This window comes from Ovis aries, chromosome 2, assembly GCF_016772045.2.
Source record: "Ovis aries strain OAR_USU_Benz2616 breed Rambouillet chromosome 2, ARS-UI_Ramb_v3.0, whole genome shotgun sequence".
NCBI lineage: Eukaryota > Metazoa > Chordata > Mammalia > Artiodactyla > Bovidae > Ovis > Ovis aries.
Genome location: NC_056055.1, coordinates 2,223,713 through 2,250,224, shown reverse-complemented (window position 1 = coordinate 2,250,224; position 26,512 = coordinate 2,223,713). Strand labels below are relative to the sequence as shown.

At 53.4% G+C, this 26,512-nt stretch overlaps 1 protein-coding gene across 13 annotated transcripts in view; it reads left to right on the top strand.

Moving 5' to 3' along the window:
- The window catches only part of GSN (gelsolin), a 61,870-nt gene that overhangs the window by 33,678 nt on the left and 1,680 nt on the right, over positions 1 to 26,512 (top strand). For all 13 annotated transcript variants that reach the window (XM_042242481.2, XM_027963876.3, XM_042242473.2 and 10 more), the window contains 13 exon segments: positions 288 to 442; positions 6,780 to 6,941; positions 8,836 to 8,985; positions 10,968 to 11,057; positions 13,606 to 13,738; positions 14,215 to 14,303; positions 14,493 to 14,708; positions 16,674 to 16,807; positions 19,117 to 19,207; positions 20,151 to 20,321; positions 20,948 to 21,122; positions 22,534 to 22,658; positions 22,887 to 22,964. In XM_042242481.2, the coding sequence (XP_042098415.1) occupies positions 288 to 442; positions 6,780 to 6,941; positions 8,836 to 8,985; positions 10,968 to 11,057; positions 13,606 to 13,738; positions 14,215 to 14,303; positions 14,493 to 14,708; positions 16,674 to 16,807; positions 19,117 to 19,207; positions 20,151 to 20,321; positions 20,948 to 21,122; positions 22,534 to 22,658; positions 22,887 to 22,964 (1,769 nt within the window).

Below are 26,512 nucleotides of genomic sequence, written 5' to 3'. Positions count from 1 at the left end.
CGTGGCTCTTATGTATGACCCTGTGAGTCCTGGCCCCTCCCCGTGCCTGATTTCTCTGATGCGCCCTGGCCTGACCTCAGGGGAGTGAGTGCTGGGAGGACTCTTAGAGACCTTGGAGCCAACTCCCGCCTCCCCCATTATACAGATGGATTCACCGAGGCTCACAAGAGACAGAGCCTTTCCCAGCTTCTCCAGCCAGGCTGGGGCACTGCCGGGGGCTCCGGATGCCGCCTCTGTGGGCGGCCGCTGGCCGGGAGCCAGGCTCATGCCGCTCTGATGTCCCACAGGCAATGAGTGCAGCCAGGACGAGAGCGGGGCAGCCGCCATCTTCACCGTGCAGCTGGACGACCACCTGAACGGCCGGGCGGTGCAGCACCGCGAGGTCCAGGGCTTCGAGTCGGCCACCTTCCTCGGCTACTTCAAGTCCGGCCTCAAGTACAAGGTGGGTGCCGGGCAGCGGGGACAGAGGCACCAGTGGCCGGGCTCACTCCTGCCCTTCCACCTTTCAGGCTTGTGCAGGTGTGTAGGCAGACAGGCCGGAGCTCAGCCCTTGGGGTTGGCTAGCCCTGGCTTTGAGTTTCGGGCCCTTGCTAGCTGTGTGACCTTGGACAAATCACACACCCTCTCTGAGCCTCTGGTCTCTTATTAAATTGAGAGAAGAAAATTTCCATCACTCCACGAGGTGGTTTGCCTCGCCCTAGCAGTAAAAGGTGGGCCACACGGGCCCTATGCCCTGTGCGTAGCATTTGCCCTATGCAAACCCACCATCCCCAGGGCTTGAGCCTACATCCTTTAGTCCTGAGGCCCTGCCAACAGAGCGGCCTATTTTCGATATTTGAAAGGGGACCTTTGATCCCATTCTCTTCCTGTTTGTTGAACTCTGAAGACTCTGAGCTCCAGCCCCTAGTCAGGTGGGGCTGAGCAGAGCCACGCTGGGAGCCCCAAGAGGCTGTTGCCAATATGCTCTGTGACTGCTGGCAAGACACTCGGCCTCCCTGAGCCTCCCTGTCCTCTTCGGTTACATGAGAGCCGCTTGCACCTGCCCTTCAGACCTGGGGAGAGGGTGTGGTGAGGGCAAGCTGGAAGATGCCGTGCACGGGGCCTGGCCTCTTGGAAGGGGGTTCTCTTTGGTCAGCATAGGGAAGGGATCACAAGCTTTGATGGCCTTAACGTCAGAAGGCAGACCTCTTATTTTAAGGGAGGGAGGAGAAACTGAGGCACAGAGAGGTTAAGGAGTGGTCCAGGTCACACAGCAAGTCAGCCTCCGAGCCAGGACCGGAGCCCATGTTTCCTGACTCCCAGCTTTTTTCCAGTACACCAATCTGCCTCTCGTGAGCCCAGGGTAGGTATTAAGCCTCATCTACGCTGCTAATATGCTGCACGACCTTCGAGAAGCCATTGTCCATCTCTGGGCCTCCAGTGTCTCTGTGTTAGCAGGGTGGTGGTGCTTTCTGCCCAGCGGACACACCAGGGCTTCCCAGGTGGCGCTAGTGGTAAGGAACCCACCTGCCCCTGCAGGAGATGTAAGAGACATCCCTGGGTTCCATCCCTGGGTGGGGAAGATGCCCTGGAGGAAGGCGAGGCAGCCCACTCCGGTATTCTTGCCTGGAGAATCCCATGGACAGAGGAGCTTGGTGGGCTGCAGTCCACGGGGTCGCAAAGAATCAGACACGAGAGCAGTGACTTCGCACGATGCTGTCTGTCCAGCTGACACGCCAGGGATTAGATGATGGGAAAGCTCTAGAGATGGCAGAGGGCAGGGTGTGTCCTGGGAAGTGGGCCTCAGCCCTGGGCTGGGTGAAGCTGGGCTGGATTCCCTGGAGCCTCCCAGCACCCCTGTCAGCCAGTTCATCCCTCCCTGGAGCTTCTTCTACAGAGCTGTCCCAGCTCTACGTTTTCTGGAGTCTCCTCTGGGGCCCTGGTACCAGCAGGAGAGGAGTTAGGAACCCAGGCCCTGGATGGGGAGAAAGACCAGGACTTTTTGCAGCTCCTAGGGCAGAAAGTGGAAGGAGCGCTTAACCAGGAGTTAGAGAGATTGGCCCTAAGGCCGCCCTTCTCCCTGCCGCGTGCCTCTGCATGGTGCTGGCACACGCTCCTGTTTGTCCTTCATTCCAGCAAGTACTTATCAGGCCCCTTGAGCAGCAGTGCCTGCTTCCTGGTGTTGCTGTGTGGACAGCAGCAACTTAACTTGTGAACACACTAAGCAGCTGACGGAGCTGGTAAGCGATTGAGCTGGGATTTAAGCCCAGATACGGAGGGCCTAGTTCACAGAAACATTTGGAGACTCTCTGGCCTCGTATCTTAGCCCAGATGGAGCCCAGGCATTTGCATGTTTAGCAAGCCTCCTCCCTGCTCTGGTGATTTTCCCGAGATGTTCTTGGACCGTACATACTCTGAGGATGCTCTAGGGGAGGGGCTCCCAACCCCTCCTGCCTTTGGCTTCTGTCCTCAAAGGCCCTGCTTTTGGTGGGAACGTGAGGTCCACAGCCGCTCCTGTCTTCCCCCTTCTGCAAGTGCTCTGGTCGCCCCCGCCCTCGGCCGGCCCAGCCCAAGGCTCTCGGCCTGGCGCCCTCATCAATTATGGATCTCCAAGGAGCAGAGCTTGTTACGCAAGACTTGTTTCTGTGAAAGCCTGCTCCTCGCAGCTGGTTCTGTGCTCGGGGTGTGAGCAGGGGCAGGGAAGGGATGAGAGCCCCTAGAAAGGGCTTTCCTAGGGCCCATCTTATCTTGTTCTGTGACCCTCAGATCCTTCAAACGCACTGGTTTTGATCCCTCCTCCTCTTTTTCTTCTTTCTCCTCCTCTTGACTTTCGGATAGAACCCCAGAGACCCCAAGGAGCTGGGTTATCTGAAACCCTTTGTTCTAGCAGAGTCTGGGCTGGGCTGAGTCCTGGAAGCCCCTGGCCCCGAGGAACGCGGTGGGAAACCCACAGAATCCTTTGGGTCCTTGCTGTCCTCCCTCCTGTTTTTAGATAAGGAACCCAGAAATTAGAGGGTGGAGGGGATCAGTGCCAGTCAATAGGTTTTTCTTCGTTTTATAAAGAGCTTAACATATTTTTAAAAGGTAGATCTTTACAGCTTTTACCTTTCTGCAGACTACAAGTATAATACACACTTATTGTAAAATGTCAAACATAGAAATAAGGCTTTTAGTAAGTAAAAGTTGCCCATGATTCTACTCTTAGAGATATACACCAAATGGTCTGTAATTTTTCTTTATATATGAACATAAGATGTGTATATTCAGATATAGATATAGACTTTATCCTGGCCTCCCAGGTGGCACTAGTGGGGAAGAACCCACCTGCCAGTTCAGAAGACGTAAGAGACCCGGGTTCAATCCCCGGGTCAGTAAGATCCCCTGAAGGCAGGCATGGCAACCCACTCCAGTGGAGGAGTGCCAATCGCTTGCCTGGAGGACTCCATGGACAGAGGAGCCTGGCGGGCTGCAGGCCACAGGGTCGCACAGAGTTGGACACGACTGAGCGACTAAGCCCAGCATGGCACGTGATTATACAGGGCTCCCCGGTGGCTCGGTGGTGAAGAAACCACGTGCCGATGCAGGAGGCACGGGTTCCATCCCTGGGTCAGAAAGCTCTCCTTGAGAAGGAAGCGGCAACCCACTCCAGTGTTTCTGCCGAGAAAATCCACGGACGGAGGAGCCTGGTGGGCTACAGCCCCTGGGGTCACAAGAGTCAGATACAAAATTAGCAACTAAAACAACAAAGATACATATATATATATATGTGTGTGTGTGTGTGTGTGTGTGTGTGTTTATCTTCACTTTAATTTGGAAAATAGCTTTTTAAAAAATTTTCCATTAAATTTTGTTCAAATAATTTGATGCCAATCTCTGTCCACTAATGATTAGACCACAGAAAGCAGCAATCAATCTTAAATATTAAAGTAAAAATAATAAAAAATAGTAAAACTTTACAAATAAAAACCTTGCCCCTTATGCTTGGAGAGTCACTAATGTCTCCTGAGAGCTGGCTTTTGTTTTTGTATTAACTGATCTTCCCAAGTCTAAGTTCCTAGATCAGTAAGATTGGAGGAGTTAATTAATCAGGAAATGCCTGTCCACACTCATTAGAAATCTGTAGCTTTTAATTTATAAATTCATATACAGAGAATTTACTGGAGCTGAGATTTATGACATTGAACAGCCTTTTTCCTTTTTTAAAAGAAAAGTTTCTATTTTTTTGACAAAAAATAGAAGGCACGCTTGAACAAGTAAACTATTTTAGGGATGTATTAAAAAATGTTAAGGGTCTTCCTCTTCCCTCATTTTCCCATTTCCTCCTCTCTAAGGAATCCATGGAAATGGTCGGTGTGTCCGTTCAGCACCTTTGGGAAAGCTTTTCAGATCCGCTGTCTCTTTACCCTCACATATGGGGTCCCGGGGTGAGCACTGCCCATAGACACTCAGGAGGTCCTGGGCTGGTGGACCTGGGCAAGGCTGGTCCCAGGAAGGGCAAACTTGGGGGTGAAACTTCCACCAGTTAGCTGGGACCCTGGGCATGGGGCTGGACCTCTTTGCACCTCAGTTTTCTTGCCTGAAAAGTGGGGTGATGAGATTTGCCACCTCAGGAGTTTGTGGGGACCACATTGCATGTCCGTGACAGAGGAGCCTGGCATGGACTTGGTAAGAGGCAGCCTCCGCGGTCACTTCCAGATGAGCATGGGGCACTGGATCGTCTTCCCCAGCTGCCCTTCCTTACATGCTTTCCAGCTGGAAGGCCTCTGAAGCCGGGTGGGAAACAGGGCTCTGAGAAGACCAAGGCGGTCCTGCGGAGCCCTACCAAGCGGGTGCTGTGGCAAGGCTTCACGCTGGTACCGAGAACGGGCACCAGAGGGCGCTCCCACTCACAACAGCGAAAACACGTTTCTACTTGATGACCCTGCTCACAACAGTGGTTTGTTCCTGCCTCCCATCCTGGATGACCCTAGTGACCTGGGCTCTAAGAGAACCTGCTGTTGGGCGAAAATGTGGGCCTTACAGATTCGTCTGCACCCGGGTTTGAAACCTAGCTCCGCCACTTACTAGCTCTGAGATCTCAGGCAAGTCTCGCTGCTTCTGGCACCCGTTCTCCGCGTCTGTGTATCTGATGGTGATAATGACGCCTCCCTCACAGATGAGTCCTGCAGAAGGCCCAGCGCAAGGGCATTGTCATGTCACAGCCAGTTCTGTGTTGCTTGCTGTGTGTGGATGTAACAGGAACCCAATCACACTCCGTTTGTCCCTTGCCCTCGTGGACTCAGTGCAGCAAGTCAGACCTGGCTTTGCTCTGCAGGGTGAGGCGTCAGCAAGGGACCTGGGTGGGGGGCAGGGGGTGGCCGCAGTTCCGGCCCTAGTGGCCCGTGACGTGTGCGGCTTTGGAAACGGGAGGCGGGGTTACACTCCGTGGCTCTGCCGCTGCCCACTGAGTGCCCCTGAGCACGTCGCTTCCCTTCGCTGGTCTTCAGCATCTGTGCAGTTGAGTTCCGTCGCTCAGTCACGTCTGACTCTTTGCGACCCCTTCTTCGGTATACTCATGGGTAAGATGGGAAGCTTGTGAGCGCCTTCTCTTCTGACTTGACCTCCCTGGGGCTTGGGGCCTGTGAGCATCCAGGGCTGGGGGCTGCTCATAAGGACACCCAGCCCACTTGACTTTCTCCTGTCCTGAGGGTAGGTTTTTTTTCGCCTGGCTGGGCGGGTTTTTCTCTAGTTGTGGTGCGTGGGCGTCTCATCCGGGAGCCTCTCCTGTTGCAGGGCAAGGGCTCTATAGCACCGAGGCTTCAGCGTTTGCCGCGTGTGGGTTCAGCAGCTACGGTTCCCGGGCTCCAGAGCACAGGCTCGATAGTTGTGGCCCACTGGCTTAGCTGCTCCGAGGCATGTGGGGTCTTCCCAGACCAGGAGTCAAGCCCAGGCCTCCCGCATTGGCGGGCGAATTCTCCACCCCTGAGCCACCAGGAAAGCCCCCACGGGCAGTTTTGACCGCTGCTGGGAAGCCCTCCTGAACTTCCCCGGGACTTGATGGTGACTGTGGAGGGCGGCACAGCAGGGGCTTAGATCGCAGTTGCAGAAGGAGGAGGCCTGAGGCTCAGAGAGGGCAAGAGGCTTACCCAAGTCCCCCAGCACTCTAGTGGCGGGGCAGGGACTTGGACCTGAGGTCAGTGTTCTGTCCCTTACCCACGGCTGCCTCTGAAGGCTCAGCTGTGGAACTTGCTGAAGCATCATGGGAGGGGGAGGGGGCAGTCTTGACTCTTCCTAGAGAGCCTTGAAGGATGGGAAAGCTTTGAACCAGCGCTTCTTAAAGCGGGTTTTGCAGAACACTTGAGCTGCACGCAGGATGTGGAAGAGAAAAGCAGTTTCTTGACTCAAGGCAGGGTAGTGCTCTCTAAAACATGCCAAGCGAGCGTATTTACCCTTGGACTTCCCAGTGCCTTTATGATGCGGATGTGTGTTATGTAGCAGTCAGGGGGCAAGTGAAGGGCATGCCTTGTGCTTCCCTGATCTTGGAATCCTTTCCTTGCAGAATATCTTGGGGGATTAGTGTTCCTTAGAACATTCCCTGGGGAATGCAGGTTTTGAGAAGGGAATATTTATAGCATTTTGATCCAGGAAAGTGGCCCCCCCGGGTCTTTGTTAGAGCACGAGATTCAGAAGGCTGGCAGCAAGGTGCAGAGGTGGGGTATGTGCTGGAAGTCCACTGGTGCGTGGGCCACAACGCCCTTCAGATCGTTCCTGTCCGTTCCCAGACCCTCCCCCTGGACTAACGCTGTCTCCTTACCCAACAGAAAGGAGGCGTGGCATCAGGATTCAAGCACGTGGTCCCCAACGAAGTCGTGGTGCAGAGACTCTTCCAGGTCAAAGGGCGGCGTGTGGTCCGTGCCACGGAGGTGCCTGTGTCCTGGGAGAGCTTCAACAATGGCGACTGCTTCATCCTGGACCTGGGCAACGTGAGTCCTGCCCTGCCCTTTCTCAGGGGCCGCTGGAGTGCCCCAGGCTTGACCTGGGGAGGTGGGCTCATCCATGTGAACAGTATGAAGACACAGTGGGGCGGGTCGCAGGGGCACTGGGCCCTGTGCTGTGTGTGTGAGTCAGAGGCACCCGCAGAGATTCAGGTGGAGATGCGCATGGTGCATAGACTCAGACCCGTCACCCGCATGCACACAGGCCTGTGAACGGCTCGGTGGACGTACGGTCCCCCTGACGTGTTGATGTGCACGCTTTATGCATCTTTTATTCATAGTCACTCGCTGGCAGGTATATGGCAGGCATGTTCAAAAACGATAGGCTCTTGAAACACAGCCAATATGTTATAATAACTGCAAATGGCATATAGTCTTTAAAAACTGTAAGTCGCTGTGTTGCACCCCTGAGGCTTATATAGCATTGTAAGTCAACTGTACCTCAATTAGAAGAACCATAAGCTCCTGCCTAGCAGGGGTAGGCGTGTCACCATGATGAATGTCTGCACGTGGAGACTTGGGGGTGTTGCTCGAGGACCCACGTGTGTTGTGTGGTTGCACGCGCTCACTTGCCTGTGGCTCGCTCGTGTGGGTAAGTGTGGGAGGCACTTACCGGACCCACCGTGCAGACGTGTGGCTTTGTATGCATTCTTGCCAAGCTCACCCACAGGCATCCCTGCAGGAGGGCGTGGCCAGACGTCCTGTCCCCAGCCTCATGTATGCATGAGGCGTGATGTCTGTTGGGGAGGCAAAAGGCAGCCCACTGCAGTACGCTTGCCTGGGAAACCCCGTGGGCAGAGGAGCCTGGTGGGCTGCAGTGCACGGGGGTTGCAAAAGAGTTGGACGTGACCTAGCAACTTGCCAGCAGACAGACACACACACTGAGTGTGAGCTTGTGATGGAAGTGCGACAGACACACGGAGCAGCGTGTGAATTCTGCAGGTGCCGCTCGATGGGTCTGCCGGAGCGGACGTGCCCGTGTAGTTAACACCAGCTCGAGGAAGAACACCTCCAGCCCCGGGAGGCCCTGTGTGGCCTCCTCTAGTCGCTTCCTCCCCGTGGGTAACCCTCACCCCAGAGATCCTCCACCAACAGTTCCCCCTGTTCCTGAACCTCATGCTCCTGGAACCTTTCCTGTTGGCGTCTGACTCTTTCTGCCCATCATTCCCTTTGCAAGGGCCGTCCATATTGCCGCTGTCTTCAGCTGTAGCTTGTTCCTTCTTGTTTTATAAAGTTTTCCAGTGTGTCTGCTCTACTGTTGATGGACACTTGGGAGAGTTTGGGGCTCTTCCAAGGGATGCAACTCAGCCTTCTTGCACAAGCCTGTTTTTAAAACAGTTAGGTACACAATTTTATAAATGCTAATATTAATTCATGATTATTCTGCATGAATGAAAATCCATGGTAGAAAAAGAAAGAAAGGGAAATACCATCAGTTCAGTAATTCTCAGGGATGATGCTGAGCTATCTTGCCAGCAAGCAGTCTGAATCAGACACTGCGATCTTGCACATGTCTTTTCGTGGACATTGCTTTACCGCTGGGTGTGTTCCCAAGAGAGGGGTGACTGGGTTGTAGGATATTTGCATATGGAGCTTTAAAAAGGCACAGTCAAATGGTTTTCCCATTTCACTCCCGCCCTCAGGCAAACATTTTTACGCACATTCTGTAGGTAGGTGCACCTGTGAAAAATGCATATCCACAGCAGACCCCCACGCGCCCGGGCACACACAAGTGACACCTGCTGTGCTTGGACGGGGGTGTGCGTGCTCCCCCAGCCCTCATCTGGGCAAGCAGAGAACAGGCGAGCTTGTCATGTCGCTCGGCCGGGCGTCCGTGAAGGTGGGCGGGGGCGCTGCCTCAAGCGGGGCCTTTGTTTTACAGGACATTTACCAATGGTGTGGCTCCAACAGCAACCGCTTTGAGAGGCTGAAGGCCACACAGGTGTCCAAGGGCATCCGGGACAACGAGCGGAGCGGCCGGGCCCGCGTGCACGTTTCCGAGGAGGGCGCTGAGCCTGAGGCCATGCTCGAGGTACCTGCGGCCGCATCCCGGGAGCTCAGGGTGGGGCTGAGCGAGGGAACAGGGGGCTCATTCTTTCTCTCCATCCAGTAGGCAGTTGTGGGGTGATTTTGTTTTTCTCCTAAGCCGAGGAGTCTCCCCCTGACCTTCCCCAGACTCCCCTGAGAGGTGGGGCTGGCATCCCAGGATCCAGTGCATCCGGGCTGTGAGCCACACCCTTCTGCCAAGAGGGTGGGATCCTCTAAAGAAGCTGAGCAGGAGGGTCTTGGCGTCTTCTGAGGACAAGCCTGGTGCTAGAGCCAGGCCAGAAAGAGACAGTGGAGACCCAATCCCCTCTTTCCTCTTCTGAACATTCCAATTAGTTTATGACCCATTTCGTCAACTGCATGGTGGGCATCACCAGCCAGTGTGCTTTGAGGACATATCAATAGAGGCAAAGGTCTCTGGGAAAAGGAGGAGACCACAGGCTCTGCTTCGTGCCTGTTGTCTCTCCTGCTTGTCTGGGGACGTTGAGCGCTGGTTTTTAGGAAGAGCAGAAGGTGATTGTTATGGGGAAAGAGCCTGGACGACAAGCATGGCTTGAGAGGGGCAATAGCTGGGGCCATTGAGGCTGGAGATAGTGCAGAATGGAGGTGTGAAAATAGATTCTAATGTCGCAGGGATATGGGTTCAAATTTCTGCTTAGCCACCTTATAGTGATGTAGACTGTATTTTTCTGGGCTCCAAAATCACTGCAGACGGTGACTGCAGCCGTGAAATTAAAAGACGCTTGCTCCTTGGAAGGAAAGTTATGACCAGCCTAGACAGCATATTAAAAAGCAGAGACATACTTTGCCAACAGAGGTCCATCTAGTCAAGGCTATGGTTTTTCCAGTGGTCATGTATGGATGTGAGAGTTGGACTATATAGAAAGCTGAGCGCCGAAGAATTGATGCTTTTGAACTGTGGTATTGGAGAAGAGTCTTGAGAGTCCCTTGGACTGCAAGGAGATCTAAGCAGTCCATCCTAAAGGAGATCAGTCCTGGGTGTTCATTGGAAAGACTGATGCTGAAGCTGAAACTCCAGTACTTTGGCCACCTGATGCGGAAAGCTGACTCATTGGAAAAGACCCTGATGCTGGGAGGGATTGGGGGCAGGAGGAGAAGGGGACGACAGAGGATGAGATGGCTGGATAGCATCACCGACTCGATGGACATGGGTTTGGGTGTACTCCGGGAGTTGGTGATGTACAGGGAAGCCTGGCATGCTGCGATTCAGGGGGTCGCAGAGTCAGACACGACTGAGCGACTGAACTGAGCTGAGCTGAGTGCTGTAGGCAAGGCCCTGCTTCTCTGTGGACTTGGCTTCCTCGCCTGTGAAATGAGAGGTAATCTGTGCCTCTTGAAAGTGAAAGTTGCTCAGTCGTGTCTGAGTCTTTGTAACCCCATGGACTTTACAGTCCATGGAATTGCCAGAATACTGGAGTGGGTAGTAGCCTTTCCCTTCTCCAGGGGATCTTCCCAACCCAGGGATCAAACCCAGGTCTCCCGCGTTGCGGGATTCTTCACCAGCTGAGCCACCAGGGAGGCCCCTGTGCCTCTTAGCATGGCAGCAAAGGTGAAATGAGGTCTGTTGAAGGCATGTGGTGGGAGGTGTTGGTAGCTGTACTCATCCTTCTCAGAAGGCCTGGTGGAAATCGTGAACATCTGAAGGACTGTCCTGGGGCAGTGGAGCACGGGGTCCTCGTGGAGCTCCTGGAGACAGGCGTCGGGGAGGGACAGACTCCACAGGCAGCCCTGGCTGGGCTCTGCACCCCGGAGGCACAGTCAGGGATCCAGGACATCTCCAGAGGGGGTCCTGCCCTAAGTGGAAGGTTGCCGTGGATGGTGGAGGCCCACGTGGTCCCTGCCTGCCTGGGGAGAAAGCTCTCTCTGGAGCTCAGTCTCCTCCCTGGGGGAGTGGCAGGCTGCCGGGAGCTCACTGCCACGCTTTCTTCCATCTTTCCATCTCCGCAGGTGCTGGGCCCCAAGCCAGCTCTGCCCGCAGGGACTGAGGACACAGCTAAGGAGGACGCGGCCAATCGCAAGCTGGCCAAGCTGTACAAGGTGAGCCTGGGCTGAGGTCCCTGGGTCTTGGGCTCAGGATGGGGCTGCAGGAGACCTGGGTTTCCCCAGCTCTGCTGGCCGGGGGCTTGGAGCCAGGCATGGGTGGGGGTGCTACAAGGGAACTCGGCTTCTATGGCTCCAGGGGATGCCTGTCTGCTGCCTCTGCGTTTCTGCCCCAGGAACAAGCGTGTGGGCGACCGCAGACACATCGGTGTCACCGTCACCAACGGGGCCCATGAAGTGGGGCGGGCGGAGGGCCAGAGTCAATGTTGCAGGATCTCTGGGGGATCCAAGGAGAAAAAGGTTTTAGGGAAATCCAGGAAAGTACTACAGAAGTGTGGGTGTCTGTGTGTGTGTATGGGTAGTGGCTTTATTTATAATTTCTTCTCATGATTTTCAGAAACTGAATTAAGGCTCATTTTGAGCCAAGGATGTCTGGCCTCTGAGCCTGTTGTTGCCCATGTTGTGCCCTAAGCTCATTTGTGGTAAAATAACAGCAGAGCGAGGTGCAGATTCGTATCACCACCACAGGAAGACCGCAGTACTGACATTTATTCTGATGCTGAAGTAGTAACACATATTCGTTGTAAATATTAGGGTTGAGCAATACTCAGAAACATAAGAAAATAAAAGTCAAATCTTACTAGTTTAAGGTAACCAGTACTATTTAAAAATGGGTTGTAATTACAAAAGTAACAATGCTCGATTTAAGAAGGTCAGCCTCCTCTCCTCCCCGCTTCATGGGTTGCCATGGTTACGTGGTTACCTTTTTGGTAAAGGAAACTCCGGATACAGCTTTCTGGGTCTCCTTGGGTGTTTCTCTGTCTCTATTTGATGTTAACAGATGCGAGCTATTCACACTCTCCGTGGCCTTCTTTCTTCCACTGGACCCTTTAAAACGGCTGTATGGTACTGTATTTTATGCGTGTGGAAATCTCTGCAGATCCCTCATTGATGGGCATGAGAATGTTCCCACCTTTTCTGATCACCAGCAGTCTCTCTTTGTGCCCACGCGCTAAGTATGGCATTAGGGGAGGTTTCCAGATGTGCATCGTTTGGGTCACAGGCTGACTGATGGGTCAGTGATTGAAAATACTGGTTCCTGCACAGAGAGCTATAGTCAATAGCTGGTAGTGACCTATAGTGGAGAATAATCTCAAAAATTATATGTGTGTGTGTAGCTGAGTCACCTTGCTGTGTATCTGAAACATGGCACATTAACTAGCCAACTAAACTTCAGTCATATATATACATTAAGAAAAAAAGACACTGTTAACAAAATAGTTCAGTATGTTTGACTCCTCAAGATGAAAAGTTTTCGGCATATACCAATTGCCATAGATAAAATAAATGGCAAATAAAAGAAGGCAGTGCCCCTTGGGAGTTCCCTGGCTGCGAGCAGTCGGACTGTGGGCTTTCAGTGCTGGGGCCCTGGTTCAGTCCCGAGACGGGGAGCCGACGTCTGCATTCGGCTGCGTGGCAGGACCAGAGAAAAGCAGAAACACAGAAATACCAGGTCTGGACTTAGACCGTCTGTACCACCCCAGGGAGGAAGGTGCTGCCATGAGAGGTAGCTGACAGAAGCACAGGTTCTGGACTTAGACCGTCTGGTCGAATCCTGGATCTGGCGCCTTCTAGCTGTGCAGGTGAGTCACCTCCCTGTGCCTCGGTCTCCTTGTGAATGAAACAGGGATGGTAATAAGATCACCTATAGCGTTGCTGTAAGGATTAAAGGAGTTCTGTACCTGTAGAAGTTACTAAATTACATAAAGTTTTTAGAACAGTGCCTGGCACAAAGTAAGTTTTCAATAAATGCAGAACACTTACTATTTGACTTCCTGGCGCATGCTGCTAAACTGCATTCTGGAAGGCGCCTCGATCACCCTCACCTGTTTACCCAGAGCCTTGTCAGCCCTGGGTACTGTCAGATCTTTTGAATTTGGACAAGCAGGGTACCCTCAGAAAAGTTCAATGAACTTTTTATTTTAGAATAGTTTTTAGATTTACAGAAAAATTGCAAAGATGATTCAGAAGGTTCCCATATACCCTTCACCCAGCTTCCCCTGAACATCTTAACATAAGCAGATACATTTGTCAAAACCAAGAAACATCAGTTCAATGCTGTTGACTAACCTACAGACTTCATTCAGATTCCCCCCGCTTTTGCTTCCAGGTTCCAGCCCGGTATACCGCACTGCACGTAGACCCTGTTACTTTCGTGTAGTTCCCTTTTTAAGCCAGCGAGCTTGAAAGCCCTCTCACCAGCTGGGCGGTGGTCTTCCTCTGCCAGCTGTATTCCCGCACTTGATTCCCCTTCCCTCTCTGCGCGCCATTTCCATGCCACACCCATGTGTAGGTTGCAGATGTGGTTGTGAGAAGGTGGAAAAGGACAAAGAAATCCCACATGAGCCTCAGGGCTGTGTTTGTCCGCAGCGTCGTTTGAGGTGGCGGGGTTGCTGGCCTCTGCAAGTGCGGGCTTGGGGGCGCCTGTGGGCAGGACGAGGCGGGGACGGTCGCTCACAGGCCCGGGGCCCCTCTCTCCTCCCAGGTCTCCAATGGTGCAGGCACTATGTCGGTTTCCCTCGTGGCTGATGAGAACCCCTTCGCCCAGGGGGCCTTGAGGTCAGAGGACTGCTTCATCCTGGACCATGGCAAAGACGGGAAGATCTTTGTCTGGAAAGGTACTGGGGCGAAGGGAAGGGCTCCAACAGGGCCTTACACGGGCGCCCCTACAGCCTTGCAGGAACTTGACTCCTGAGCCTGGGGCAGAGGAGGGAGGCTGGGGCTCTGAGTCGCAGCTTCCCTACTGGCTGAGTGGCCTTGGTCACGTCACTTAACGTCTCTAAGACCCTGACTTCCTTATATGCAAATGAGGACAAGATAGGGATCTTCACAGAAGGCTGCTGTGTGGATTAAACGCAGCACGTTGTGCGTAGTTCTGAGCTCAGTAAGTGGGTTGGTGTGCTCGCGGCCGTTAGCCAGGACCCCTCGCTGGACCCCCGGGAGCTCATGGCGTGGTCAGCTCTGGGGCCTCTGGCCTTGGCCGTCCACGGTCTAGGAACAAAAGGAAGGGAGGCTTGCCTTCTGCTTTCCCTGGGCCGCTGAGCGCTGGGGTGCAGCCCTGACCCCAGGCCCCTTGCTCGCCTTTGGCCGACAGGCAGGCAGGCCAACACTGAGGAGAGGAAGGCCGCCCTCAAAACAGCCTCCGACTTCATCTCCAAGATGGACTACCCCAGGCAGACCCAGGTGAGCCAGGGAGCCAGGTGGGACAGTGAGAGTGGGCCCGGCCGGGTGGGGAAGGCTGGCTTGGGGGCGTGTCCTGCGCTCAGCTTGGGCAGGGTGTCTGAGGCTCCCTGGGGGATGCTGGCCGGGTGGCCTCTGCCCTCCGAGGGACTCCCGCCCAGCCACGACCTTCTCTTCCTCCATCCCTGCCAGGTCTCTGTTCTTCCCGAGGGCGGGGAGACCCCGCTGTTCAAACAGTTCTTCAAGAACTGGCGGGACCCAGACCAGACGGAAGGCCTGGGCCTGAGCTATCTCTCCAGCCACATTGCCAACGTGGAGCGCGTGCCCTTCGACGCGGCCACCCTGCACACCTCCACTGCCATGGCGGCCCAGCACGGCATGGATGATGATGGCAGAGGGCAGAAGCAGGTACCCGGGGGGGCTGGGGTGGACGTGTTGAGGCGCCTTCCAGCTCCCGCCCTGGCACCTCTGGCCCACCTCTTCTCTGAGGATGTTTCTCTAAGAGGCTTTGACCCCAGTTTTGATGGATGGGATTCTTCTGTCTTGCTTGAGTTTTACAACCAACATGCCCTAAGTCCCTGCTGTCTTACAGGCTCCCTGCCAAGAGTCTGAGACCCTGCCCTGCCCATGAAGAGTGTCTGGGAGGGGAGGTGGCCACAGCTGGTTGCTGAGGCCTGTGTGGTCAGTGGAAGACGGGGGGTGCACAGGGACTCTGGGAACGCAGGAAGGGCAGTGAAGGTGGGTGGTTGGGGCGTCTCCATAGAGATGGGGGCCCTTGGGTGGGGCCTCAGAGTATGAGTAGGAGTTTGCTGCCAGAGTAAGAGTGGGTATTTGGGCAGGAAGCTGTCCTGGGAGCCTGCTGTTGATGATGTTCTCAGGGAAGGGCCTTAAATTCCTTGTCCAAAGATGTGGCCTTGATTCTGTATCAACCGTTAGGTGCTAGTGAGGTTTTTTTTTTTAATTTTTTTTTTAAAGGCAGAAATGTGACAGGCGCAGTTCTGTGCTTCCAGAACTCGCTGTGAAAGTGAGTTAGAGATGGAAGAATGAGAGCGGAGGCCTCACGCGGAGGTCGTGCAGCAGTTTAGGGAGAAGAAATGGCCTCGAGCCCAAGGAGCTCACAGTGAAGCTGGAGAGGTGGGGAGTGGGGTTCAGAGATGTTTAGGAGGTAGGATTAACTTCAGACATTGATTCCATCCTACATAATAGAAATGGAAAAAAAGCTCATTTTTTTAATTACTGGTTTTGCCATTGGTCCGTTAGTTCAGTGGCAGAGGAGCGTGAGATGAACGCGATCCAGGATAGGGCAGCGTGGAGAGAGCCCTGGGAGCTCAGCGGAGTGGTCTTGGGCAAGTTACTCAGCCTTTTTGAATCTCACTTTCCTCATCCGTGAAATGAAGCTTAAGTTAAATGTTAGTCCCTGGACTGTAGCCCGCCTGGCTCCTCTGTCCATGAGCAAGAATACTGGAGTGGGTTGCCATTCCCTTCTCCAGGGGATCTTCCTGACGCAGAGGTCGGACGCAGGTCTCCTGCATCGCAGGGAGATGTTTTTACTGTCTGAGCCACCAGGGAAGCCCCTGGGAAAATGAGGCTTAATCCCACTCCATCACCTTCAAGAATTTTCAAGGTTCAAAGATCCTATTTGCCTGGACTCGCGGCACCACCAGGTGGCGCTGCAGGGCTTCATGACCGCTTGGAAAACCGTGTCATCCGAGCTCTGCAAAGAGATCTGCCAGCAGGAGTCATTCTGAGGTCACTCAGTGACGACCCTGCCTCTGCAGGTGATATCTAAAATCCAGACAGCTTGCTGATACAGCTAATGGCAACATTAGTAATCATCATCACCATCGTAATTATTACTAAGAGTAGCCACCACCTGCAGGGCCATCATCCTGTGCCAAACACTGCTCAAGAATTAGCTCATTTGATCCTTACAATATCCCTTATTATTCCCACTTTTCAGCTCAGGAAACTGAGGCCCATAGACATTAAGCAAGTTGTCCAAGGGTGCACAGTCTGCGAGGGGGTAGAGCCTGATTTGGCTCCAGGTCGTACATTGATTTGTACCCCGAGCCTGTGCTGTGTAACACGCAGCGAAAGCATTTTCTAAACCCCACCATGCAGCTGCCAGTCCCTGGGCTGCTCTCGAGGGGGAGAAAGTACGGGGGAGCAGGGGTGCGCTGTCTGGATCTGGAACAGAAGACCTGGGTTTGAATCTTAGTGGCTCCGTGATTCCAGCAAGTTATTTAACTTCAGGCTGAGTCCGAGGGCAATCCTGTGGTGTAACCGCTACCCAGCACCCCCTGGTTTCTCAGCTGGTCAGAGTTGGGGGCCGGGAATGCCGCCCGATGTCTGAGCCCAGCTTTGCTCTGGTAGATCTGGAGAATTGAAGGTTCCAACAAAGTGCCCGTGGACCCCGCCACGTACGGACAGTTCTACGGCGGTGACAGCTACATCATCCTGTACAACTACCGCCACGGCGGCCGCCAGGGACAGATCATCTACACCTGGTGAGGGTCTGGGGTCCTGTGCTTGGGGCGGAGCGGGGCCCCATGCCAGGAGCACGGCCACCACGGGGGCAGAGGGGGCGGAGTGGGCGGAGCCGGGGCAGAGTGGGCGGAGCCGGGGCAGAGGGGCGGAGCCGGGGGCAGAGGGGGCGGGGGCAGAGGGGGCGGGGGCAGAGGGGGCAGAGGGGCGGGGGCAGAGGGGGCAGAGGGGCAGAGGGGGCAGAGGGGGCAGAGGGGGCAGAGGGGGCGGGGGCAGAGGGGGCGGGGGCAGAGGGGGCGGGGGCAGAGGGGGCGGGGGCAGAGGGGGCGGGGGCAGAGGGGGCGGGGGCAGAGGGGGCGGGGGCAGAGGGGGCGGGGGCAGAGGGGGCGGGGGCAGAGGGGGCGGGGGCAGAGGGGGCGGAGCCGGGGCAGAGAGTGGGGCGGTGGGCCCAGGCCGGGATCACGGCTGGGGCAGAGGACAGGGCTGAGGAGAGCTTGCAGGTGTGTGAACCTGCACCAGCACAGCCGTGCTCCACGGGGAAAGGCTTTTGTTTCCGGGGCAAGACCGCTGGTCTTACTCTCAAAACAAATTGTAAACTCATCTCATAAAAGCATCACACGTCCATTGTAGGAGAGACATGGGGACTAGGGAGAAACGAACAGAAAATCTCTCCCTCAATTCCACTCTAAGTTCTATTTATCCTCTGATGTTTTCTAACTAAGAATTATTTTTAATTCTTTAACGAGAGATGATATGTTTACGACTTTTCCCACCTTGCTCTAAAACCCTCACTCCTCTGTGGGTGCTTGCCTTCATTAGCCTCTTACATACCCTTCCAGCCATTTTTATGCAGATAAAAGCAAAGCTGACCCTGTATCCCTAGTTCCCCTCCCTTCCTTATGCAAAAGATGGCATACTGTGTATACTGTCCTGCACTTTGCTTTTTTTTTTTTCAGTTAATACTTCCTGGAGCTCAGACTATGTCAGTCCATAAAGAGCTCCCTTACTCTTTTTTTTTTTTTTTTTTTACAGCCATGTAATATTCCACTGTGTGGCTGTCCTGTAGTTTATTTAACAAATTCCCTGCGGATGCATATTTGCTTTGATTCCAGACTCCTACTATTACAAGCACTGCTATGATTAGTTGGCTTAAACAAACATCATTTTGGATGCGTAGAGAAATATCTTTAGAGTGAGTTCCCAGAAGTTGGATTGCTGGCTCTGACAGTGAATGCGCTCGTCCTTTTGACAGATAGCACCCAGTTTCTCTAGATGAACTTTGTGCCGTTTGCATTTTCACCAGTGACAGATGAGAGTATCTGTTTCCTCCTGGTCTCACTGGTGGACTGTGTTATCACACTTCCGCTGTTTGTCAACTTTAGAGTTGATAAAATGATATCTCAGTATAATATTTTTCAGTTCATTTCTCTTTCTGTGCAATCTTAAAGGTTGACTGATGGGTTTCTTGTTTTTTAAACTTTTCGTTTTGAAATGACTTGCTGAAAAGTTGCAAAAACAGTGCAGACAGTTATCTGTTACAGTTCCCTCTAGGGTCACCTCTTACTTAACCATAGTTCAGTTTTCAAAACTGGGAAATTAACATTGTTGCAAGACCATGTCCTCCTCTATAGATGCTTCTTGAATTTTGCCAGTTCTCCCACTAATGTCCTTTTTCTGGCCTGGGATCTAACCCAGGGTCTCACATGATATTTAGTCATCACATCTCCTCAGTGGCATTTAATCATCGTGTTCTCCGTCTTTTAATCTGTGACAGTTCCTCAGGCATCACTCTTCTTTCCCAGCTTGGATGCTGTGGAAGAGCATTAGTCTTATTCTGTAGGTTGCCTCTCAGTTTGACAACCTCAGACTTTTACAAGCAGCTTGAAAGAAATGTTTCTGGACTAGATATTAATAATACACACATGGAACAAAATTCACGAGAAGGCTTTTAGAACATTTCCTTTGATCAGCACGTTGATCTGTTAGACTGCTTATGCAGATAACACAGGTCAGTCATGGGAAATTTAGACGGCAGAGGAAGGGGTGAGGCAGAAAGCCCCTGTCCGTGCATCTCCCTGTGGGGCAGGTTTGGGACGAGGACGTCCCCTGGTTGTGGTCAGACCGCTGTAAGAAGACGACATGCTGAGCTGGGGTGTGTGGTGTGTTGGTCTGGTTCCTGGCTCTGGTTCCTTTTCAGAGAAATCTCTTTTCCTCTCTATTTGTCAGTTTCATTACCTGTAATCTGGAGATTTGTGGGTTTCTCAAGCCCAGGGTGACGGAGGGGCCCTGGCCTCTGTGCAAACCGAGGTGCTGAGGTTCACTTCCCTTCCAGGCAGGGCGCCCAGTCCACCCAGGATGAGGTCGCCGCCTCGGCCATCCTGACGGCTCAGCTGGACGAGGAGCTGGGAGGGACTCCCGTGCAGGTGAGCCCAGCCCGCTGCTCACTCATCTGACCGTCCCTCATCCCACGCATCCATCCTTTTGACAGACATTTATGCAGGATGCGGACGCTGCGTCTGCAAACGTGAACACAGATAGATCCTCCCCCCGGCTCCCAGCCCCGCCCTGCCCTGAACCGCTGTGATGTGGTTTATTACAGTCTAGTCGTGGGAGAAAGAGGTTCATTAGACATGCGGGCAGAGGGTGTATAATCACACACGGCCTGAATTCTCACCAGCAGGGTGGAGCTGGGGTCTAGGCTCTGACCCAGCAGTGGTGGCTCTTGCTAGGAAGGGACCACGAGCCACCGTGTGCGGTGATCTGGATACAGGCAGCACGGGCCACAGCTGGAATCTGAAGTGACGCGGGCACACAGGGCAGGAGCAGATGGGAGGACAGAGGAGGTCCGTCCTCCGCTCAGACCTCCTTGTCCCCTCCTCCCACCGCCAAGCCCTCGACCGCAGTCTGCACTGGCTCTGCAGGAGGGCTCTCTCCAGACCTGGAAGGCTCTTTTCTCACCACTCTGCCAGCTTTCTTGGCCGAGGCTGACGTCACAGTCCGGGAAGAATGTCCACGAACCATCCCTGGGCTTCCATTTAAGGGAATATTTGCAAACATGGGCTCTCTGGGTTCTTGGACTGGACCCAGCCTCAGCCAGGCCAGGCCTTGTGGGAGGGGAAACGCCAAAGCAGTGCCCGGGGGACCTCAGCCAGCAGGGCCATCTCCAGCCCTCCTGCACGTCCTGCTCCCCGGCCAGCCCCTGCGCGCTGTAGGGCCACGCCCCGCTCCACACACAGACCCAAGCGTGACGGCTTGTTTGGGGGTGAGCCTGGGCCACGCCAGCTGCCCTGATCTGAGCCCAGTGTGTGTGCACAGCACGATGCTCGTGCCTCCCTTTCCTGACCTGTGCTCCCATCTCCCTCTCAGAGCCGTGTGGTCCAAGGCAAGGAGCCCGCTCACCTCATGAGCCTGTTCGGCGGGAAACCCATGATCATCTACAGGGGTGGCACCTCCCGCGAGGGTGGGCAGACGGCCCCTGCCAGCACCCGCCTCTTCCAGGTCCGGGCCAGCAGCTCTGGAGCCACCCGGGCCGTGGAGGTAATGCCCCGGGCCCCGGACCCCCAGCAGGATTGGCCTCTCAGAAACCTCTCAGGCCTGATGGGCAGATCTCTGGATCTGGTGGGGGTGGCTGAGGGGCTAAGAAGCAGCTTTTTGTATCTCCCTGCCCTGGCAGCAGGATTGTATGTATTAGAGTTCCCCTTGTTTCAAGAATGCCCAGTGTCCCTTGCATACCTTCCACGACGGGCAAGTCACTACCTAACAAATAGTCCATTCTTCACGATCTGGATGTTGTTCTTGATTCCATTCCACTTGGCTGCTGTCCCTTTCATGGTGGAAGGTGCAGAAGCTGAGCATAATCCTACTGTGCAGCCTAGAGGACAATGGGATCATCACCTCCTTTGTTCTGGGTGCTCAACTTCTATTAATGCATCCCAGGTTTCTAGAGTCTCCTTGGCTGAGCACAGTGCATTTGTGACTCACGGGAGTCAGCGAGGCCTCTCAGCGTCCCGAGTCCTTGTCCTCAGCTCTGATGGGGCACACGCTCCCTCCTCCAAATCCACCCTTAAGAGCTGCTCTTGCTGCAGCATCTCCTGGACCGTGAGGAGGGGGCTGAAGCCTTTTTACCTGTTTCCTGATTGACTAATTGAGCACTACCCTCCCAGGTGATGCCCAAGGCTGGAGCACTGAATTCCAACGATGCCTTTGTCCTGAAAACCCCCTCGGCCGCCTACCTGTGGGTGGGTGCGGGAGCCAGTGAGGCAGAGAAGACTGGGGCGCTGGAGCTGCTCAGGGTGCTTCGGGCCCAACCCGTGCAGGTGGCAGAAGGCAGCGAGCCAGGTAGGAGTGAGGGGCGGGGGGCTTGCTGCTCGCTGGGGACGGAGCTGCTGGCTTCCCCTGCCTCCTGTCTGCTCGGGGCTTTCGTTAACCTCCTCCTGCCTCAGTACTTGTCCCTTAACGTGTGTCCATTAAAGTGGGTGAGATGAAAACGGGGCTTCCCTGGTGGCTCAGACAGTAAGGAATCTGCCTGCAATGCGGGAGATCTGGGTTTGATCTCCGGGTTGAGAAGATCCCCTGGAGGAGAGCATGGCAACCCACTCCAGTATTCTTCCCTGGAGAATCCCAGGGACAGAGGAGCCTGGCGGGCCACAGTCCATGGGGTCACAAAGAGTCGGACACAACTAACACGTACACACGAGATGAAAATGAGAATGCGGTCGGTGAGAGGGAGGCGTCTGGGAGTTAGAGAAAGGAGAGCTCAGTGTGGGCTGGGGCAGGCGGGGAAGGCAGCTGGAGTGGGGCTCACTTGCGGGAAAGCTGTGAAAGATTGTAGGTGGCAGCATCAGCCTAACCTTGAGAAGCTTCGTGGACAGAAATGCCACAAGCCTGCCTTATTTCCAGAGTGTGGGTCAGGAACACTTCCATTATGCTAACCATAGATCTTTCCCTCCTTACTTTTAAGCCCGCTCTCTCTTGCTTGATGCTGAGCAGAAATGGGGAAGGATAGTTCAGTCTAGAGTCACATAATCCACTGAAAACGTTGGAAAGAGTGGACATGTCCCGTGTCTGCTAGGTCTCATGCGGTGGCCACGAGTCACGTGCCTATGGGGTTCCCTGCTGGCCCAGGGGTACAGAATCCCCCTGCCAGTGCAGAAGACTCAGGTTCAATCCCTGGGTCGGGAAGATCCCCTGGAGAAGGAAATGGCAACCCACTCCAGTATTCTTGCCTGGGAAATCCTGTGGACAGAGGAGCCTGGTGGTTAGTCCATGGGGCTGGAAAAGAGTCAGACACGACTAAACCACCGCCAGTCACATGCTTCAATTAACATGTATTTAAATGTGACTGCTGGGAAAATGCATTTGAATAAAAAGCACACGTGGCTAGAGCAGCTATAGTGGGAAAGTACAGGGAACAGGAGCTGGATGAGGAGCTTACTCCGCGTGCACTGTCTGGCGCTGGGCGAGTGGCTCGGCCTCTCTGAGCCTCAGCCGCCTCGAGGGCGTCGCCTGTCTCAGACCAGGAGCAGCCCCGGCCCTGTGTCTGCTGCCCAGTCCACCCTCCCGGGCCTCTGCTTCATCACCCTCGAGTCCTGCAGGCCCTTTCCTTCTTTGTCATGCTGGGGTTTTAAGATGCCGGGTGGCGGTTGAGAGCACTTGGCTGTGCGAAGGCAGCGTCTGTCCCAGAGTCTACAAGGAAGTGCTGGAGGGGGAGGTGGTGTCGGCTGGTAACTGGCATGGCCTCCCCTCACAGATAGCTTCTGGGAGGCCCTGGGTGGGAAGGCCGCCTACCGCACGTCCCCACGGCTGAAGGACAAGAAGATGGACGCCCACCCTCCTCGCCTCTTCGCTTGCTCCAACAAGATCGGACGTTTTGTGGTGAGTCCCAGGGGAGGTCTGAGGTCGCTGCCTCTGCTCGCCCCTTGGGAGGTGTTTTCCAGGGAGCAAGCTGAGGTATCCGCAGCGGGGGCAGGGAGAGACCTTCGATGACCCAGTGCAGACCCCCACAGGCTGGAGCCAGCTCAGCCCTCCCCATGGAGGGCAGAGAGAGCTGGGGGACGGCGGTTTGCAGGTGGGCTCTCATTACCCTCTTCCATCCCTTCCTAGATCGAAGAGGTCCCTGGTGAGCTCATGCAGGAAGACTTGGCCACCGATGACGTCATGCTTCTGGACACCTGGGACCAGGTAACAGACGGTCCCACAAGTAACTTCCCTCTCTGAGCTCCATGTCCTCATCTGCAGAATGGGCGTGATGGTGCCTACCTTGCATGATCCCAGCAGATGAGAGGCAGATAGAATCCCCTTGCCAATAGCAAAGCACCTTAGAGAGGCAAATCAGATGACCGGCGTTCTTCTCAGGCCTTAGGGGAACATGAACTCTTACTCTGAACCTGTTGGTAGAGAAAGTTAGACTTTGGTTCACATCTCATGCAGGCGTAATCTCTCAGCTAGAAGGAGACATACCCCTGTCCCCAAGGGCCCTGTGTCCTCGTGGGGGATGGCAGTCAGTAGCCCTTCCTAGCAAGCTGTCTCTTCCCCGAGTTGTCAGGGTTGCACACAGCAGCCACGCAGGTGTGAGACTGCCCGCCATCTGCCTGGCTTCTTCTTGGGCTCCCTGGTTGGAAGATCGATACCAAAAGGTTTGCAATTTAGCCGTTCAGCTGCGGGCAGCTTTGCTCCATTGGCTCCTTAATCGGCTTGCTCCTCTGTGTGTTCATGCGCTCGGTCGACACGTGTGAAGCACCACTGTCTTCCAGGCAGAATGCTGGGTTGCTGGGAGTCCTGTGAGGAACAGGACAGGCCCCGTGAGAGCTGGGGTGGAGGCGCCGTGCAGCAGGCGCACAGCTGCACATGCGTAAGGGCGAGCGTGCCTGCATCCTGTCGTCTGACACCATCTTATGGATGGGCCCCCTGGTGGCTCAGATGGTAAAGAGTCCCCCTGCAATGCAGGAGACGGGTTCAGTCGCTGGGTTGGGGAATCCCCTGGAAAAGGGAATGACTACCCACGCCAGTATTCTTGCCTGGAGAACCCCAGGGATGGAGGAGCTTGTCGGGCTACAGTCTGTAGGGTTGTGGAGAGACACGACCGAGTGCTGAACACTTTCACAGTTTATGAATGATGGGCATTCATTAAAATATTCAGATACACATCAGAACAGATGACACATAAAAACCAGCTGAACTGATTTTTTGGTGTAATAAAGCTCGTCTTAAGAAGCTGAAGTTGAACGGTTCTATGAAGACCTACAAGGCCTTTTAGAACTAGCACCCAAAAAAGATGTCCTTTTCATTATAGGGGAATGGAATGCAAAAGTAGGAAGTCAAGAAACACCTGGAGTAACAGGCAAATTTGGCCTTGGAATATGGAATGAAGCAGGGCAAAGGCTAATAGAGTTTTGCCAAGAGAACGCACTGGTCATAGCAAATACCCTCTTCCAACAACACAAGAGAAGACTCTACACATGGACATCACCGGATGGTCAATATCAAAGTCAGATTGATTATATTCTTTGCAGCCAAAGATGGAGAAGCTCTATACAGTCAACAAAAACAAGACCAGGAGCAGACTGTGGCTCAGATCATAAACTCCTTATTGCCAAATTCAGACTGAAATTGAAGAAAGTAGGGAAAACCACTAGACCATTCAGGTATGACCTAAATCAAAGCCCTTATGATTATACAGTGGAAGTAAGAAATAGATTTAAGGTACTAGATCTGATAGATAGAGTGCCTGATGAACTAGGGACTGAGGTTTGTGACATTGTACAGGAGACAGGGATCAAGACCATCCCCATGGAAAAGAAATGCAAAAACGCAAAATGGCTGTCTGGGAGGGCTTACAAATAGCTGTGAAAAGAAGAGAAGCGAAAAGCAAAGGAGAAAAGGAAAGATATAAGCATCTGAATGCAGAGTTCCAAAGAATAGCAAGAAGAGATAAGAAAGACTTCCTTAGCGATCAATGCAAAGACATAGAGGAAAACAACAGAATGGGAAAGACTAGCAATCTCTTCAAGAAGATTAGAGATACCAAGGGGACATTTCATGCAAAGATGGGCTCGATAAAGGACAGAAATGGTATGGACCTAACAGAAGCAGAAGATATTAAGAAGAGGTGGCAAGAATACACGGAAGAACTGTACAAAAAAGATCTTCACGACCCAGATAATAATGATGGTGTGATCACTCACCTATACCCAGACATCCTGTAATGTGAAGTCAAGTGGGCCTTAGAAAGCATCACTATGAACAAAGCTAGTGGAGGTGATGGAATTCCAGTTGAGCTGTTTCAAATCCTGAAAGATGATGCTGTGAGAGTGCTGCACTCAAGATGCCAGCAAATTTGGAAAACTCAGCAGTGGCCACAGGACTGGAAAAGGTCAGTTTTCATTCCAATCCCAAAGAAAGGCAATGCCAAAGAAGGCTCAGACTTCTGCACAATTGCACTCATCTCACATGCTAGTAAAGTAATGCTCAAAATTCTCCAAGCCAGGCTTCAGCAATACGTGAACCGTGAACTTCCAGATGTTCAAGCTGGTTTTAGAAAAGGCAGAGGAACCAGAGATCAAATTGCCAACATCCACTGGAAAAAGCAAGAGAGTTCCAGAAAAATATGTTTCTGCTCTACTGACTATGCCAAAGCCTTTGACTGTGTGGATCACAATAAACTGTGGAGAATTCTGAAAGAGATGGGAATACCAGACCACCTGACCTGCCTCTTGAGAAACCTATATGCAGGTCAAGAAGCAACAGTTAGAACGGGACATGGAACAACAGACTGGTTCCAAATAGGAAAAGGAGTACGTCAAGGCTGTATATTGTCACCCTGTTTATTTAACTTATATGCAGAGTACATCATGAGAAATGCTAGACTGGAAGAAGCACAAGCTGGAATCAGGATTGCCGGGAGAAATATCAATAACCTCAGATACGCAGATGACACCACCCTTATGGCAGAAAGTGAAGCCTCTTGATGAACGTGAAAGAGGAGAGTGAAAAAGTTGGCCTAAAGCTCAACATTCAGAAAACTAAGATCATGGCATCCAGTCCCATCACTTCATGGCAAATAGATGGGGAAACAGTGGAAACAGTGTCAGACTATTTTTTTGGGCCCCAAAATCACTGCAGATGGTGATTGCAGCCATGAAATTAAAAGACGCTTACTCCTTGGAAGGAAAGTTATGACCAATCTAGATAGCATATTGAAAAGCAGAGACGTTACTTTGCCGATTAAGGTCCATCTAGTCAAGGCTATGGTTTTTCCAGTGGTCATGTATGGATGTGAGAGCTGGACTGTGAAGAAAGCTGAGCGCCGAAGAATTGATGCTTTTAAACTGTGGTGTTGGAATACTCTCGAGAGTCCCTTAGACTGCAAGGAGATCCAACCAGTATTCTAAAGGAGACCAGTCCTGGGTGTTCTTTGGAAGGACTGATGCTAAAGCTGAAACTCCAGTACTTTGGCCACCTCATGTGCAGAGTTGACTCACTGGAAAAGACTCTGATGCTGGGAGGGATTGGGGGCAGGGGGAGAAGGGGATGAGAGAGGATGAGATGGCTGGATGGCATCACCAACTCGATGGACGTCTGAGTCTGAGTGAACTCCGGGAGTTGGTGATGGACAGGGAGGCCTGGCGTGCTGCAATTCATGGGGTCGCAAAGAGTTGGACACGACTGAGTGACTGGACTGAACTGAAGACTCAAGATGGTGGTAGTGATGATGAGTTATTTCTCCTCCA